General features: G+C 47.5%; 5 protein-coding genes and 1 non-coding gene across 6 annotated transcripts; 4 read left to right on the forward strand and 2 right to left on the reverse strand.

Moving 5' to 3' along the window:
- Window positions 1–19: 19 nt before the first annotated feature.
- F5891DRAFT_1257609 (uncharacterized protein) lies at window positions 20–2,013 on the reverse strand (the record flags this gene model as incomplete). Its single annotated transcript, XM_041370054.1, has 6 exons — window positions 20–325; window positions 384–717; window positions 768–836; window positions 892–1,778; window positions 1,833–1,861; window positions 1,910–2,013. The coding sequence occupies 6 exons, from the start codon at window positions 2,011–2,013 to the stop codon at window positions 78–80; spliced, it is 1,671 nt and encodes a 556-aa protein (XP_041230242.1). The 3' UTR covers window positions 20–77.
- Window positions 2,014–2,703: 690 nt separating this feature from the next.
- On the forward strand, window positions 2,704–3,678 carry F5891DRAFT_944750 (uncharacterized protein; the record flags this gene model as incomplete). The annotated part of the gene is made up of 3 exons (XM_041374581.1): window positions 2,704–3,237; window positions 3,287–3,434; window positions 3,485–3,678. 3 exons carry the CDS (start codon window positions 2,704–2,706, stop codon window positions 3,676–3,678), a joined length of 876 nt encoding a protein of 291 aa, XP_041230243.1.
- Window positions 3,679–3,767: 89 nt separating this feature from the next.
- Window positions 3,768–3,840, forward strand: F5891DRAFT_t40. Its single transcript has one exon. It is a non-coding gene; the product is annotated as a tRNA-Phe (tRNA).
- Window positions 3,841–4,186: 346 nt separating this feature from the next.
- Window positions 4,187–8,180, forward strand: F5891DRAFT_1126447 (DNA-directed RNA polymerase II subunit RPB2; the record flags this gene model as incomplete). The annotated part of the gene is made up of 8 exons (XM_041364091.1): window positions 4,187–4,654; window positions 4,710–5,000; window positions 5,053–5,562; window positions 5,613–6,578; window positions 6,624–7,828; window positions 7,880–7,907; window positions 7,965–8,054; window positions 8,109–8,180. 8 exons carry the CDS (start codon window positions 4,187–4,189, stop codon window positions 8,178–8,180), a joined length of 3,630 nt encoding a protein of 1,209 aa, XP_041230244.1.
- Window positions 8,181–8,861: 681 nt separating this feature from the next.
- On the reverse strand, window positions 8,862–9,669 carry F5891DRAFT_1012314 (uncharacterized protein). Its single transcript, XM_041360717.1, has 2 exons — window positions 9,572–9,669; window positions 8,862–9,513 (listed from the first exon to the last, which is right to left on the reverse strand). Exon 2 carries the CDS (start codon window positions 9,351–9,353, stop codon window positions 9,009–9,011), a length of 345 nt encoding a protein of 114 aa, XP_041230245.1. The 5' UTR covers window positions 9,354–9,513; window positions 9,572–9,669; the 3' UTR covers window positions 8,862–9,008.
- Window positions 9,670–9,986: 317 nt separating this feature from the next.
- Window positions 9,987–11,244, forward strand: F5891DRAFT_1012318 (DNA-binding protein). Its single transcript, XM_041360718.1, has 8 exons — window positions 9,987–10,159; window positions 10,212–10,238; window positions 10,290–10,453; window positions 10,511–10,626; window positions 10,675–10,784; window positions 10,838–10,905; window positions 10,955–11,059; window positions 11,112–11,244. The coding sequence occupies exons 1-8, from the start codon at window positions 10,132–10,134 to the stop codon at window positions 11,214–11,216; spliced, it is 723 nt and encodes a 240-aa protein (XP_041230246.1). The 5' UTR covers window positions 9,987–10,131; the 3' UTR covers window positions 11,217–11,244.
- The last annotated feature ends 515 nt before the right edge of the window (window positions 11,245–11,759 follow it).

Here is an 11,759-nt window from a genome sequence, read left to right on the forward strand (position 1 = left end):
CTGGTCATTTGCATCACTGTAATCACATATCACACACACATATTCGATGTACACGTAAGTTATCTTGCTAATGATATTTAGCTCGGCTTGACATCGGGAATCGGTATATTACTTGTTTGCTCTGTTGCTGAGGCTTTAGGGTACGGAACAAATACCGCGTGAGTCTTTGAAACAATAGTGGACTGATGTCGGGTATTATCTGGAGTGTGTGAGGTGCTGCCTTGCCTTGAGTGTTGTGCGGAGGATTGGTAGGAGTACCGGCTACTGCCTACTTGCGGTATATCATCGATAGCGCAGCCGGCTTCAACACACGGTCGGCAATATCCTAGGCGTCGTGATTGATGTCAGAGAGTGATCCCATGGCAAAAGTAATGAAAACCTACTTCCACCCATAATTAGAGGGACATCTGTTTGACCGCACGCAAAGCAAGCTATCTTGGGCAACGAAGGCGTGGATTTTGGCTGTGTTTGACGCCTTTTCTTTGGTGGAGGTGGAGCTGGCTCTGCGCTTTGTTGCACGAGGCCTGCGTTTTGAGTTGGAGGTGGAGGCGGAGGGTGAGACTGTGTCTGAGACTGAGACCGGGGTTGTGGTTGAGGTTGTGGTTGTGGTTGGGCCTGGGCCTGAGGAGGTTTACGAGGTGCTGCTTTGCGTTTAGGTTTATTGCTGCTCTCTGCGGCTGACCTGAGAAGCTTCGTAGAGAATGTAGGAACTGCAGCCTGTGAATCGTTAGAATCAAGTAAGATCTGTATGATTGCAGCGCACTGACATTTTGAATTTGGGCTAGTAGAGAGCCCTCTGCTATTCTATGTGCCAAGTAAACTCGTCGAGGTTTATTCTTGGTGAATTATATAGATATAAAGGATTCTACTTCACAAGGACTGGATGCTCACAATGGATTCGAGAATCTTGCGGTTTTCTTCTAACTTCTCTTCAGAGCCGATCCAACGTAATACAGAATCCCATATAGGAGCACCCGCCCCGGTGAAAACAAATGTGACCACTTCTTGAGGTTCTGGTGTCTTCGGCTGAACTTGTCCATCGGGTTGAGACTCCAGAACTACTTTGGTCTGCTGTTCAAACGGGACACGCGTAGACAGGGTTATTTCGCCATATGATCCCATTGACCCCGGCACCGGAGTGAAAGTGCCTACAGCAAGACCACGAGGGAAAATCCAACGGTCTGTGGGACACTCACGGAATTCGATTACGATATCAAAATCCTTGGTTTGATACACTGGTTGAATAGGCGACGCTGCACCACTTGCCACAGCTGTTGCTGTGTTCTGCGCCTGTGCGGATTGCATTGAAGAAGCACCCAGGTCCACCCCGGATGAAGATGCGAGTTGCTGTATCGTTACGCCAAGGTTTTTGAGTTGGTCCATGGATGCGTTTCCTGAGGCAGCTAGGTGTAATAAGTTGGCCAGTGTCGGATTGGAGAGGGCTGCTGCATTCACTTGGTTGATAAGTGTCGGTGGGATACTTGGAGAGTTTGGTAGCGGCGAAAGGAGGGGAGTAGAAGACGATCCTTGTGACGCAGAGACAGAACTAGTAGCACCTGGTTGCTGCGTATAGGTAGGTATATGTGCTGTGTGCACAAGGATGGGGTGATAGTGTACTTCAAATATGGTCGTTTCTGTGAATATGTGCGGACCAATCTCCAAAGTGCATCTGCCGCGATTATACATCGTATGCGGTGGAGGAATAGCATCGGCGGGCTTTCCTCCCCTTGAGCGGCTGGAAAATTTTGGGAACGTTGAGCGTAGCCATTTTTCTCTTGCTGTATACAGTATTCAGTCTTTTGTGGGTTAAACATGAATGTTATTATACATACATTGCTTGAGGGACTGTAGGATGACGAAACTACAGGAATATTAGACGATGATACATGAGAGAGGAGGAAAAGGTGACCTGTCTGCTGCGCTTTTAATTTTTGAGGGATCTTGCTCGGCGTTGTTTATCTCCCAGTCAGGCTCCTGAGCTACGGGCAAATGGATGTTTTGGCTGCGATTCATGAGGCGTTATTTGCGTATGTTTGGCAAAACCTAGTAAACCAGTGCGAACTTGAAGCAACTGATAGCATCTATTATAGGATCTAGACATTTATGAGCACGCGAGTTCGTAAGTACTTTCTTTCTTAATGCTCATCGGAAAGTTCATTGTGTTTTGTAATAGAAAAGGGAAGTACGGTCTTTAGACCGGTCGCCAAAGCGCGACCTCGCGCCACAGAGGCCAACGCACCGAAATCACTGGCTGCAATCCCCGAAGCTCGTCCTCCAATTCAGCCTTCGTCACAACAACATGCTCCAACTGCAATAGCTGTGACGCCCCCTTCTCCCCCCGTTGCATCTCCTTCCATGCCGCCGCCGATCGTGGTCCCTGTCAGACTCCCTATCTCTACTGTGCATGCTCCTCAGAGACCTGTCATGCCTATAAACACTCCAATACCTCTTCCCACTACTCGAGATCATCAAGTGCAGATCCCTCAGCCTCTGCCGGCACTCCCTCTCATCCAAGAACATCCTGTTTCAGTTATCCCCACGCCCGCGAAACCAGACTCAGAAGTATCCAGCTCCCGAAAACGTAGGTCCCAATCTCGCGCATCTTCTGAAGGTTCGAAAAAATCTCGCAAAACTCGTGCTCCTTCTTTGCCCTACGATGCCAGCGTAGACCCTGGAGAAGATTTAGATCCGACTGTCGTGACTATGGCTACATTATGTGAAGATACCGGATGGGGTCGTGTCAGTAGTAAAGCAGCCCAAATTGTCGATAACCACTTGGTCTGGAAAAAAAACAATCGGGAAAAGAGAGCGCGAATGAGAGTTTCTATGGAGGCGAGAAAGTATGGTCGAAATGAAGATGATACTACACAACCCGACCACAGCAGCTCTGCGCCTGATCAAAGCGCCGTCACAAATGAGGCTGCAACATCCTCAGAACACAGTGCTGTACCTATAAGCGGCGACCAGCATGCGGTCGGAGATACGAGTGGTAGCGGATTTGACTATTCGCAAGATGTCGCCACCAGTCGATATAACGTTCAAATCCGTATCGGGCCCAATGGAGAAACCATTATCGATGAAGAGTCTCTGTTTGTTGACAGAAATGTTGGAGATGAGACTGCAGACTACACTCATGTCGAGGAGTCGGACGTCTCCAAATTTGTGAATTCTGGGACGTATGGGAGGCGTTTCCGGGGTTCTCGCTGGAGTGCTGAAGAGACGGAGTTATTCTACGAGGTAAGTAATAAGGTACATGCAGAAGACATTTACTTATGTACACGTGCAGGCGTTATCGCAATTTGGCGAGAACTACGAATTAATATCTTATGTGCTACCTGGTCGTGACCGCAAGTCATGTAAGAACAAGTTCAAAGCTGAGGACAAGAAGAACTCGGCAAGAATCAATTACTGTTTGAACAACCGTCAGCCATATGGTAAGTCTCACTGACTCACTGCTTAGGAAATGAGCTTACGTTGTGGCCAGATATGCAAACCTTGTCGCGAATGACGGGAAAGGACTTTAGTGGCCCGACTCCAGAGATACGACCTCCGCCTGTGCTTACACTTGCTGAGCCTGAGGGGGATGAAGGAACAATCCCAAAGAAACAGCCGGGTCAAACACCCGCTCTGGAAGATAACGGGGAGGAGGTTCTTGGTGATATATCTAGTTACTTATAATTTTGTAAAGGTAAAGACTTGAAGCTTGAAGATAATTACACTATTGTTCTACTTACCCTCGTTTGTTCAATGAACGACTGGCATCGTAAGCCGGGGTAGCTCAGCTGGGAGAGCAACAGACTGAAGTTCTGGAGGTCCCGTGTTCAATCCACGGTCCTGGCATATTTTTTGTCAGAATTACAGAGTATTGGTAAACAACACCAGTCAACAAAGCTCACTAACGCGTCTTGCTCACCGACGTCGACGTCCAATTCATCGTTTCCCCTCTCTTGCTCGTTATCTTGGCTCCGTGATTTTAAAAACCGCAAAAGCCGATTCAGCATTGGCCACAATTATTAGGACTTGTGTCCTAAACTCAACAGTTCTGATTGCATTCTCGCTTCTCTGTCGGAATCATGAGCCAAGGTAATCTTCACTTTTCCTTTACATCCTTGTCCTGACTGATATGCACTCTCTAGAAATTGAACCCCCTCAGCCGTCGATTAATTATGACGACCCAAACTATGCAATGGAGGAAGATGAAGAAGAGTTTGAAGAGATAACGCAGGAAGATTGCTGGACTGTCATTTCTAGCTTTTTCGAGCAAAAAGGTCTCGTCAGACAGCAATTGGACTCCTTCGATGAGTTTGTACAAAATACCATGCAAGAGCTCGTGGACGAGAATGCGGATCTTATCCTCGACCAAGCCGATCAACACACTGGCCATGACACAGATATGACGCGACGCTACGAGATCAAATTTGGCCAGATTTACCTGTCGCGACCAACTGTCACAGAAGCAGATGGATCCGTGGTTCCAGTGTTTCCTCAGGAGGCCCGCTTGCGGAACTTGACGTATTCGGCCCCATTGTACATTGAGATGAAGAAGAGAGTTCTTCTCGGGCGCGAAGACCCTGATGGGGCACCTGGAGAGATTTTGTGGGAAGCAGAGCGACATGAGGCACCCGAGGATACCACGAAGGTCTGGATTGGCAAGGTGTGTCACATGCCAATGAAGAGAGGGTGCTTTCTTACCTTAGCCTGATGTACAGGTCCCTATCATGCTTCGCTCGACATTCTGCATACTTCGAGACTTGCAAGATCAGGACCTGTACGACTTGAACGAGTGTCCATATGATTCAGGAGGTTACTTCATTATCAATGGCTCAGAGAAGGTCCTCATCGCCCAGGAGCGTATGGCGACTAACCACGTCTATGTTTTTGCCAAGGCACAGCCATCACCGATAAATTTCTTGGCCGAGATTCGGAGTGCTGTAGAGAAAGGTGGTAAGACTATTAGTCAATTCCAGGTCAAAATGTTCCACAGAAATCAGGAGCGATCGGTAAGCACAGCTCAATACCATCTCGGGTTCCCCATTCATCTTATTTCCACAGCTGGGTAATGTCATGAAAGCAACCATCCCTTACATCCGTGTCGACATTCCCATTTGGGTGGTTTTCCGTGCTCTCGGCGTCATCTCTGATCGAGATATCCTGGAGCACATTTGCTATGACATGCAGGACGCCCAGATGCTTGAAATGCTCAAGCCATGTATTGATGACGGTTTTGTCATACAAGACCGCGAGGTTGCTCTAGATTTTATTGGAAATCGTGGAACCACGACTGGTTTGTCGCGGGAGCGGCGTATTCGCTACGCTCAGGAGATATTACAGAAGGAGATGCTTCCTCACGTCTCCATGTCGGAGGGCTCAGAGTCAAAGAAGGCCTACTTCTTCGGATACATGATCCACAGACTACTCCTCGCCGCTCTTGAACGGAGAGAGCTGGATGACCGTGATCATTTCGGGAAGAAACGCCTTGATTTGGCTGGTCCTCTACTCGCTGGTCTATTCCGCATGCTGTTCAAGAAGTTGACGAGGGATGTTTACCGTTATCTCCAGAAGGTACGTCACCCTGTCTAGTTGCACGTTTCTCTATGCTTATTATTTTATAGTGTGTGGAGACGCACAAGGAGTTCAATCTTTCGCTAGCCGTTAAGCATCAAACAATCACCAATGGTCTCAAATATTCACTCGCTACCGGCAATTGGGGCGACCAAAAGAAGGCTATGTCTTCGAAGGCCGGTGTGTCTCAGGTGTTGAACAGGTACACTTACGCATCTACTCTCTCCCACTTGCGTCGGACCAACACCCCTCTCGGTCGCGAGGGCAAGATTGCTAAACCTCGTCAATTACATAACACGCACTGGGGTATGGTTTGTCCTGCCGAAACGCCAGAAGGGCAGGCCTGTGGTCTCGTCAAGAACCTCGCCCTCATGGCATGTATCTCCGTCGGTTCTTACTCCGCACCCGTCATTGAGTTCTTGGAGGAGTGGGGTCTTGAATCACTGGAGGAGAATGCGCACTCGTCGACGCCTTGTACAAAGGTCTTTGTCAATGGTGTCTGGATGGGTGTGCATCGCGATCCCGCGAATCTCGTAAAGACGATTAAGAAACTTCGTAGGAAGGATGATATCAGTCCTGAAGTCTCCGTTGTTCGCGACATACGTGAGCGGGAGCTGCGGTTATACACAGACGCTGGTCGTGTCTGTCGACCACTGTTCATTGTCGAGAACCAGCAACTCGCCCTTCAAAAGAAGCATATCAAATGGTTGAACCAAGGTTATCGCGATGATGACGGAGAGGAATTTAAGTGGGAGCAGCTAGTAAAGAACGGAATCATTGAGTTGTTGGATGCGGAGGAAGAAGAGACTGTCATGATTTGTATGACTCCAGAGGACCTCGAGAACTCCAGGTTGCAGTCAGCGGGTATCGATCCACACCAGAATGACGGCGATTATGACCCGGCTGCTCGGCTGAAGGCAGGGATCAGCGCGCATACATGGACTCACTGTGAGATCCACCCAAGCATGATTCTGGGTGTCTGCGCCAGTATCATTCCTTTCCCTGATCACAACCAGGTGAGTGGTGTGCTTTTTTTGTCTATGAAAGTTGACCGTTTGTAGTCTCCTCGTAATACCTATCAATCCGCTATGGGTAAACAAGCCATGGGCATCTACCTCACAAATTTCTTAGTTCGTATGGACACCATGGCCAATATCTTGTACTACCCGCAGAAACCTCTCGCCACTACGCGCTCCATGGAGTACCTGAAATTCAGAGAGCTTCCTGCTGGACAAAATGCCATCGTGGCGATTCTCTGTTATAGTGGCTACAATCAAGAAGATTCCGTCATCATGAATCAGAGTTCAATCGATCGAGGTCTCTTCCGGAGTATATACTACCGCAGTTACATGGATCTGGAGAAGAAGAGTGGAGTACAGCAGCTGGAAGAGTTCGAGAAACCTACTCGTGACACTACGTTGCGGATGAAGCACGGCACGTACGACAAAATCGAGGACGATGGTCTAATTGCTCCCGGTACTGGCGTCTCTGGGGAAGATATTATCATTGGGAAAACTGCACCCATTCCCCCTGACAGCGAGGAACTTGGGCAACGTACTCGGACGCACACGAGGCGAGATGTCTCGACTCCATTGAAGAGCACAGAAAATGGTATCGTTGATCAAGTGTTGATCACGACCAATTCGGAGGGCCAGAAGTTCGTCAAAGTTCGTGTTCGGTCGACGCGTATTCCCCAAATTGGCGACAAGTTTGCGTCTCGTCACGGTCAGAAGGGAACTATTGGTATCACTTATCGACAGGAAGACATGCCCTTCACTGCCGAGGGAATTGTTCCTGACATTGTTATCAATCCCCATGCCATCCCCTCACGTATGACCATCGGTCACTTGGTTGAGTGTCTGCTCTCCAAGGTGGCAACGTTGATCGGTAACGAGGGTGACGCAACTCCCTTCACCGATCTCACTGTCGAGTCCGTATCGACCTTCCTACGCCAGAAGGGCTACCAGTCCCGAGGTCTTGAGGTCATGTACCATGGTCACACAGGCAAGAAGCTCCAAGCGCAGGTTTATCTCGGCCCCACGTACTATCAGCGTCTCAAACACATGGTGGACGACAAGATCCATTCGCGCGCGAGAGGTCCCGTGCAGATCTTGACGCGCCAGCCTGTGGAGGGTCGTAGTCGTGATGGTGGTCTCCGTTTCGGAGAGATGGAACGTGATTGTATGATTTCGCATGGTGTTGCTGGTTTCCTGAAGGAGCGTCTATTTGAGGCTAGTGATGCGTACCGTTTGCATGTTTGCGACATGTAAGTTTGGTTCATGTGGCCTTGTTTCGCGGACTCACTTTGAATCTTCAGCTGCGGACTCACTGCAATTGCCAACCTCGTGAGTACCTCCATATTTCATGACCGATGACATCACCTATTAATATCCGTGAAATAGAAAAAACAAAGCTTCGAATGCCGTGCATGCAAAAACAAGACGGCGTGTTCACAGTTGTATATTCCTTATGCTGCCAAACTATTATTCCAGGTTCGCATTCACCCTCAATTGATGGTAGAATTCTGCTAACTTCACGGTCGCCAGGAACTGCAAAGTATGAACATCGCAGCTCGTCTGTATACTGTCTCCACTGGTCGTGTCAGGGATGGAACATGATTAGCTGTTGGCTCATGTATCACGAGAGACACTAGTCTTTACATTGATTGTTGTTTGGACAGAGGTGCCATTTTATGAGCCGTCATCACTGAGTAGAGGGGATTTTATGGGATGAGGCATCTGTATGAAAAGAAGTCACAACAGCAGGTGTCAAACTCGGCAATTCAGAAAAAAACTGAACTTTTACCAAGTTTCAAACCTGCGCAGTGACTAGTAGAGTCCAAGATCAACAGATTTTGATTCGGTTGTTGTACCCACTTAGCTAAGACTAGTTAACATAAATCCGCATGGAATGCATCCATCCATAGTACTTGTCGACCTGAGGTGTGTTCTGATAGAAAAAAACTTAGGTTTCAAATCTACAAGTTTCGGTCCTGTGATGCTTAGTTGTTCAAGACAGATGAGTCTGCAAATCAAATTAGAACATATGTCCAACCGGCTGAGTAGAATCACACAGTAGTAGCAGTCCAAGTCGTTTGCCAACATAAAAGACCAGTTTGGATGTACTTTGATGGACAGGAATAATTAAATCAGGCGCTGGTACGATTAGGTACCGAAAGATGTGGAACCTTAGTAACTTAATTAATCTCCAGCTAACATACATCGCGTCTCAAGGAGTGAATCGTGAACCACGTGATTAGCACACGCACTGCCACTGGTTACACTTGGTACCTACTACGTACTAGGGGTCGGCGTTGCCGACGTGGACCTTGCTCACATTCCGTCTTTTTCTAGCTCTATCGTGCTCGTTTAGTCTGGCTTCGTCCCAGGATTTCTTCTGACATCACTATATAGCTACTACTACATTGTTTCTTTCAGTGTACTGCACTATGGTACCTTGTTTTCTGTCAGACTGTCTGTCCTCGAGAAACACTTTTTCGTTTCCTCCGCGAGTCGCTCAATCCTGTTATCTTCTATCCGAAGGTCTTCGTTTGGATGTTGAAGGAATAGATCATTGTCGAAGTCTCTGAGAAGACGTATGCATTCTCGGCCGTGACTTCTGGATAGTGCGACGTATGCATTGAAGGGAGATAGGCGAAAACATGTCGTTCTTCCAATGTCCACTAAAACGTGATCAATCGTCTGTCCTTGTGCTTTAAAGTCGGTAAATGCGTAAGCTGGTGTTACAGGGAGTTGACGCCGCGTGATTCTTGTAGAAGGACCTGTGCCCATGGAAAATTTAATTTCGCAAGGTAACACTGGTATGTGCTGAGGCAGAAGTCCGTGCAATGGCGGTAAATCGCAGAAGTCGAGGTGAATGATAACAAATGCAGGGGGATAACGCAAGAATGCTCTCTTTGCTTCCACAGCGTTGCTCCCAATCTTTGGCTCTCTGGGATCCAGAACGATATCAGTAATTCTCAGTCTATACTCACTGAAAATGAAGGCACATTGATTGTCTGAGGTACTTAGCAGTTCAAATACGCTAGGTTGCATGGTGTTTCGATAGATAGATAGTAAATACGATGTTTAGGGGCGCGGCGTAAAATTATAGGATTAATTTTTATTTATTCATCACATTATTACCAACATATTAACAAAAAAGGGAGTTGTCCGAAAACGACGAATATTGGAAGGGAAGCGCGCTAGCTTCGCCCTGTGGGCGGAGCTCTGGGCGCGAGGGAGTTGCACGGTCTAAGTTATTACTTTGTTATTCAGAAAACGACAAGTATTGGAAGGGAAATCGGAGGTAGGTGATAAGTTCGCATCATCGTATCACGTTGTATGGCGTCACTGTATTTACTATTATTTGGAAATCACATAAAATGATCCATGTGAACCTGACCTTGCTTCGCAAGGTAATAACTCAGGCTGTGGCACTTGCCATCGACCCCTGTATTCCGCAACTTCAAGTTGAGCACGAACTGAAGTGAAGTGTTTTCGTCCTAAGGAAACACCAACTCAATATACACTTCGAATTCCGATACACATCACCAAAATATATTAGGCCATGTCGGAGACACCTCTGACCTGGAATCGTGAGTGATATCCTCTGCGCCCCTTAGAAATCTCTGAAGAGATAGAGTGCAGAAGCAGTGAAGGGGATAACTGAATTCAGTGAGTTGGTTCAAACACAACTCCCATGACCACCATCTAATCAATATTTAGTCGAAGTCGCCATCCATACTATCCTCTATGTCAGACAAATATACCCAGCAGATCTATTTGTGCGACGGAAGAAGTACGACACGCCCGTCTTCCAGTCTCGCCATCCCGCGTTGAATGAATATATTTCCGGCACTGTCAAGGCTGTTTCCGATGAACTTGTACTTGTGAGCTCTTAGCATTAGCTCCACATCTTTACTGCAAAGAAGTTCGCGATAAAACAGGGCAATGTGGACAAGGTGGTAGTCGTTATAAAAGACAGGAACCAAGTCGCCCTTGAGCGCTTCATCTTTTCAGTCCAAAACATGATCGAGGTCGAGTCCTATAACAAAGATACGAGGTGCGCTGCATCATTCACTTGCGTGGGCAAGAAATGACGTCTACCTAGCGTACAGGATGCGATGTCTTCCGCGCAACTTGGCCAGTATTTTCGCTCCTTTCTCATCAAACTGAACATGATCGAGTCTCAACTGGGGCTTCTCGAACTTCCCACTGGTGGTAAGCTTACCTCTTCGTCCCTCACAATGGATTTCTCACCTGAGCTGAGGTAGATGAGGCCTCGTTTGCAATAGTCCTTGAACTCAAGGAAAATACAGTGCCCTCAGCTTCCAAGGATGATGTAAGGATTCTAGTTAGATGTTTATAACGGACAGTTTAGCTTTCGAAAGGAACCCCCACCATGGGTACCTGCAGATCGTCAACACACTACCTCTGGGGCATCTGAAGAAGCCCAGTTGCACCTCCTTCGGGCAGTGGACACAGGTATCATCAATGTACGCAAGTTACGTTGATAAGGGTCGAAGCTTGTCATTCACAGTATCACAGATCTCTCTTGCAGTCCAAGAATCCGAAGAAAAGCTCCAACCCACCAAGGACCCAGATGATTCCGTGCACGATACCGAACGACAAGGAAACGCCCAAACTAGTTGACATCCTTGATCATAACCTAATTTAAACTACTAATAATACATTGCGAACGAAGTCCTTGCATGATGTGCGAGATAACAGCAAAACGGAATATGAAAGCATTAGATCATGTTAGTGAACACTAAACGTCAACCCGTATACGTTGGATGATAGGTATAATCCGCTCCCACTCCTCCATTGCCTAGACCGAATTATGAAACTCGGGTATTAGACTAATTGAAAAAACGACATACCGACTGATAAAATTCAATTTCACCGTCTGCAAGGTTCCCCAGCATTTCTTTCATCTCCGCTTCCTTCGTATATTGGAATATAGTCTGCTCCCGCAGTGTCTCATCACTGAATGCATCTGATGTCTCGTGTGCTGTTGTTACAGCGTCTTGCAGCTAACTCTGAGGTTGAAAAAACAGACAATTAAATATCGCAGTAGGTGCACGCACTTCTTTGATCTTGACATCCAACTTTCTCATCTTCTCAACTCGGCTCCGATCATCGTCAGCGCCCCTGAGAGAATCCACTTTGTCCTTTAGGTATGCACTCAGCCCC

The sequence above is a fragment of the Suillus fuscotomentosus genome (assembly GCF_016647785.1).
Source record: "Suillus fuscotomentosus strain FC203 chromosome Unknown F5891scaffold_9, whole genome shotgun sequence".
Lineage (NCBI taxonomy): Eukaryota > Fungi > Basidiomycota > Agaricomycetes > Boletales > Suillaceae > Suillus > Suillus fuscotomentosus.